At 33.0% G+C, this 5,550-nt stretch overlaps 1 protein-coding gene across 1 annotated transcript; it reads right to left on the bottom strand.

The window, feature by feature from the left end:
* Positions 1 to 1,200: 1,200 nt before the first annotated feature.
* On the bottom strand, positions 1,201 to 4,712 carry LOC122581997 (NADH dehydrogenase [ubiquinone] 1 beta subcomplex subunit 2). Its single transcript, XM_043754333.1, has 4 exons — positions 4,537 to 4,712; positions 4,321 to 4,366; positions 3,767 to 3,820; positions 1,201 to 1,439 (listed from the first exon to the last, which is right to left on the bottom strand). Exons 1-3 carry the CDS (start codon positions 4,647 to 4,649, stop codon positions 3,767 to 3,769), a joined length of 213 nt encoding a protein of 70 aa, XP_043610268.1. The 5' UTR covers positions 4,650 to 4,712; the 3' UTR covers positions 1,201 to 1,439.
* Between the last annotated feature and the right edge of the window lie 838 nt (positions 4,713 to 5,550).

Here is a 5,550-nt window from a genome sequence, read left to right as displayed (position 1 = left end):
CCTCTTTAGCGTAAAATGGGCTCTCTTTGGGGTACCAGTGGTGTAAGGCGCCTTGAACCCTAAGTATACTGCCCGTTTGGATGTCACTGCTCAGCTTGATGGAACGACCTTCCACCCGTCGTTAAAAAAAAAAAAATTAGGTAAAAGGGATAGATAGATTAAAATATTATAATGAATCAATCACAGTTGTTCCCTGGTCTCTATCCCTACATTGCATGCGATACATATTTCGTATGACTACACTAAAAAATAATAAAATAATTATGTCAATCAAGTTGCAGTTTCCATACAAACACCACCTAAGCACAAATCCCTTTGAGTATGGAAGGTAATATCTCCAAGACATATTGACATATACAACTTTATAAAATATACTCGGTAATATTGTTATGGCTAAAATATGTTATGAGGATATATTCTCTTTTGAGTATTCCCATTACCAATTTGAGGAAAATATATGCTTCTTAGGTGTATGTATATTTATTAAATTCGTACAGGATGTTTTAATACTATTTGTGGATCCTGCCATCATGTGTATAGGTCGTGTTATAGTATTGCTGTGAGCCCTGCAGGCCTAGGACTTCATAACATTCATCTTTTTGAAATAAATGAAGTACTACAAAAATTACCATGTTAATTCCAGCTTATGTAATTTTTAGATGGAAACTTTGGTTATTTTCCCAGTAAAAGTAGAGCAGCATTAACGTTCGCTGCTTAAGTTGTTAGAGGCTTCTGCATCCCAGCTTGTATATTGCTGAAAGAAACTACTACTTGATCCACAAAAAGTGAATGTCAATGGAGAGGTTACGGCATTGGGCATCCTTTGTAGGAGTTGCAGGCAACTTCTATATTCTTATATAAGATTTTACTTAAAATAAAACAAGTATTAAAGTAAAAAACAAATAAAATAATAAGTTTCTCTTCACTAAAATTCACCGTGCATCATGTAAATCATCGTGTATTAATTGTTTCGTGAATCTTCGTGCATCAATTTAAGCATGATCTAAAGGTCAAAATATTGTGATTCTTTTTACTTTAATACTTGTTTTACAATACCCAATTTTAGGTAGTATACCACCCATATTGCTTCATTCATTTAGAAGTCCTTGCAACTTTTTTAGGGCTGGATATAGGTCCATAATTCTTATGGATGTACGATCTCATGACTTTCAGGAGCTCACTGCATTGCAACTTCACTCATCAGATAAAGCATTCAATAAATTCCCAAACAATAAGGTTCAAGACTTGAAGTTTAACAAGGAGACATACATTGGGTTGTCATCTAAACAAGAACAAATGAAAGGCCAAAGCATTGGTTTGTCATTCAGGAGTTATACAACATTATTTTATTCTAAAAGCAAGGTATCATGAAAAACATAGGCTGTATTGACAGGCCACCACAACATAGATTATATGCTCTCTTCCAATCAAGAAGACACCTGAAAATGAGATATTAAACAATATTATAACATAAAATACAACTGTCATAATACTAGGTTCAACAGATAAGTCACATGCAACATTAAGCACAGCAAGTTTCAAAAGTGCGTTTTAAAATGTATACTTAAGCTGGTCCTGCCACCATAAGTTGCATCCTACAGAACCATTTCAATGATTGCTAATATAAAATACGTGTGTGACTTATCAAGTTCCCGCTTATAAAATATATATTGAAGGGTAATTGGATGGGAACCCCCGATCCCATGTACCATTTGGTACTTTCTAATCCCTTAGCCAGGCTAGTGTCCAGGTGAATAATCCCCTGATTATCTCAAGTTTGCCTTTGGCAAGACTCGAACCCAGGATCCCTTGAAAAGTGGCGGCTGGTGGCCATTGGGCTAGTACCCAGTGGTTTTATAAAATATATACTGAAGCAAGATAGAAAGATGATAAACAGAAAGACATTTCGGAGTGACAAGAATAGAAGTATTCCATATAAAATCTATTATTTAGAAACTAAAATTTATCTTTTTGGCAAAATAAACTAGCATAAATCCAGAACCAAAATCCCGCAAGAAAAGAGTCAAAATGCAGTAAAGAAGGATGGATTTCATTCCATCAGGACATTGAAAATATAAATCTATTGATGATGATGGCTGCATTCAGACTCATCTCAGAAGACATAATTCCACTCAAAAAACATTGATTGGTTATATATGGCTTAGAAAGAACGTTAAACCTCATAAACGACAATTAATTTATCTCTAACGGGCACAAAAAGGTCACAGGTATATTCATATACTAAAATCTCTTTCAGCTTTTGTTCAATATAAATTTATAATCAAATTACATATCATCTAACTATACAGCTTTTAGTAATTAGCTTCAATACATTATAGAAAGAATTGCTTATATCTCCTTTAAAATTTAAATATTTACATATATTCACAATAAAATTTAAAATAACAAGTTTACCCAACTTTATAGATTAAACTCACATACGCATGAAACAACGATCAACATGGCAATATAAAAAAAAAAACCATTGCCACATCTTACACTTCAGGACATCACGGAGTCGCTAAAAGAGTTTTCACCTTCCTCAATATTGATGTACCAGAAAGTCCAAAAAGTTATAGAATCATAAGAATTTACATTTTCCTTACAAAGTTATATACACACACCTATATGTAACTTGTAAATTTCACATCCAAAACAAAGGAAAGTACGGTGAAATTATTTAACAGTCAGGTTATAAAACATATTCTTGATCACTACGAAAGAAACTCTATCTAAAAAAAACGTATAGTCGATTAATTGACGAACAACTTCAATAAAACTATCAATTACTTAAAAATAACCATACTTTGTTTAAAAAGACCCAAATTTCTAAGAAAACATCACCTCACGTAAAGTCTTGCTTTACATGCCATGTTTGATAAAAAGGATTATGTCATTGGGCATTACAAAAAGTACCTTATACATAACTGATCACGTAATGATATTGTGGCATTCATGGTAACAGGTTGCAGAGGAAATGGGGCTGATATTGAGCTCAGAGGACCATGGGTGCTGATGTGAAACAAGTAATTTGTGTAATAGGTCATTCATATCATGAGGATCTTAAGTGCAGTTAGTTTAAAATTGATTAGTTAATTCACTGAAACAAAAGAATTTTGGAGTCACTGATATTGTGAACTCTGGTCATTATGGGGACAAAACTAACATAAAAATCTATTGTACGTATAATATGAATGAGACCCTTGAAACGGAACTCAAAAGTATTACAACTTGTGAGATATAACTCCTTTAAAATATTTTAAATTTATTTTGTTTCCCTGCATACTCGTGAATAAGTGAACTTAATGCAGTTTGTTTAAATATGTCATATCATGAAGCTGTTGATATAAGTAGGTAACTATCAAGATGACTCACGGAGATGCAGAGACTATTCCTCCGAGTGTGTTATCTTATTTTCATTCAGCTGCTTTATCTCAAGTTCCAAAAACGTATTTGCGAGATAGACATTCAAGAAACACCCCCCTTCATAAGCCTCATACTATCATCATTTTAGATATACTTACTAGTCGTATCACCGTCTTTCTAACAGAAAATAACATAACTAAGGAAGGAAGTCGTGAGCACGTAGACAAATTAATCAATAAAGTTGTATATAAATAAGTGAAATTAATCCTAATCAAACATTTACGACTTGCAGGCAGCATAGTTACCCAAATACGTGTGAGGAGTGATCTCAAAACATGGTCCCAATATTTCAGTTTGCAACATTTATGTCGGTCATAAGCAAGCAGAAGAAGACACGTACCTAATGTTCATCTCCATGTCCATGCCCATGTCCTTCCCAAGGATGTCTCCATCCCTAAATTACGTATAAACAAAATCAAATTAATGGTATTCCAAGCTTAGTTATATGTTCAACGATTAATCTAATATCTACAAAACATAAAGTGCATGAAAAACACCCACAATATTTTGTTTTTCCTTTTCCTCCCCTGTGAGAATTCAGTCAGCTCAACTCACTAGCTCAGGCTATGCATAAAAAACTCTATCGGGATTTTTATTTTGAATACAAAAAAAAAAAAAGATTCTTCTGTCTAATCTACTCAAATTATCAGTTTCATTACTCCTATTCACCAAACACCACTCAATTCTTCATTGAAAAGGTCATTTTTGGTCATTTTTATCCTTGAACATCACAAAATCATTTCAAAAATCATACTTGAACATACACCCACCAATAATCGCTGCCCACCCGCATCCCGTAATCATTATACAATAAAAATAGCTGCTTTATTTAAAAAAAATGTTCCAACACACGCAAAAGCAATCAAAATGTAACAAAGAGAGATGGTAGGTAACCAGAACTACAGGTCCATCTTGCTTAGCTCGATAAAGAATCCAAAACCTGAAACATTAATCATATAATTAGTCAACTTCTTCTTCGATCGGAGAAAAACACGCACATCAAAATATATATATGTGTATAAATTAGATCACATCGGATAAGATCTAATCAGTAGGAAGTATCAACAACAGATGAGGCAGCGTGAAATTTGAAATGAAAATGAGACTAACCACATGACGGCGCACATGCCCTTGCCAGTAACGGTGTGCCAACGTTTAGGCTGATGCAAATGAAGACCTTTGATTGTCCCATCTCCAAGCCCTCCTCCTCCACCACCACCCATCTCTCTCTCTCTGGTTTCTTTCTTTCTATTTTTTTTTTTTTTTTTTTTTTTTTCCAATTTTCGCCCTACCAATAGCTACTAGGTGTGTGTCTGTACTTTCTATTTGGTTTTGGGAAAAACCCATATATTGCTGGTCTTTGACCCGATTCAGTATACTGGCCCATAAATTAATGTTTTGGGCTACAATTATAGCCTGTTATAGGGTTTGGATAGTTAAAAGAGTCTTACCATTGCACACATTTTATTATTGCATACTATAAGCATAGTTGTCAAACTCATATGAGTAGAGTCAAAATCAAGTCAAAACTAGGAGACTCAATAGATAATTCGGTTTTGCTTCAGACTCGCAGCATAACTCATTTTTTGTTGTACGGATCATGATCCGAGTCATGAGTCATAAAATAATTTTTTTATTTTAATTTTATTTTTATATATTTTTTGAAACATAAATATTTTATATGCTTTTAAATTTGATTTGATTTTAAAAATGTTTACTCTTTTTAGCTTAATGTATCAATACAATACTATATTTGTACAATAAAAACTTATATATAATTATAGAGTTATACATTATCAAATATCATGACTCTTACGATTCGAGTCACATTTTAAATTGCGAGTCGAAATATCACATTTCGAGTCGAGTCAAAAATACTGAGTTGATAACTATGATTATAAGCATGTAATGCACAATAATAATAAATTTATCAAACTATGTGGTACATAACATTTTTGTTATTTATACTAATGACTGCATTTTAAGTCATTCAAAACTTCAAATATCTAAACTGTCTCTAAAGAATCTTTATCCCTAACTAATCACACAAAATTGTGCCCCAACAAAACCCTCACACAATTGTCGTTCAAAGGAAATACTCTATCACGAAAAACACATGGATGC

The sequence above is a fragment of the Erigeron canadensis genome, chromosome 9 (genome assembly GCF_010389155.1).
Source record: "Erigeron canadensis isolate Cc75 chromosome 9, C_canadensis_v1, whole genome shotgun sequence".
NCBI classification, from domain to species: domain Eukaryota; kingdom Viridiplantae; phylum Streptophyta; class Magnoliopsida; order Asterales; family Asteraceae; genus Erigeron; species Erigeron canadensis.
This window is presented reverse-complemented; position numbering and strand designations above follow the sequence as displayed.

What these genes read in the sequence shown, in the direction of transcription:
- LOC122581997 (XM_043754333.1), bottom strand. Translation starts at nt 4,649, where the DNA reads ATGGGTGGTGGTGGAGGAGGAGGGCTTGGAGATGGGACAATCAAAGGT. An exon ending in GGCATGTGCGCCGTCATGTG is followed by an intron (nt 4,367 to 4,536) that starts GTTAGTCTCATT and finishes TTAATGTTTCAG; the next exon opens with GTTTTGGATTCTTTATCGAG. An exon ending in AAGATGGACCTGTAGTTCTG is followed by an intron (nt 3,821 to 4,320) that starts GTTACCTACCAT and finishes TACGTAATTTAG; the next exon opens with GGATGGAGACATCCTTGGGA.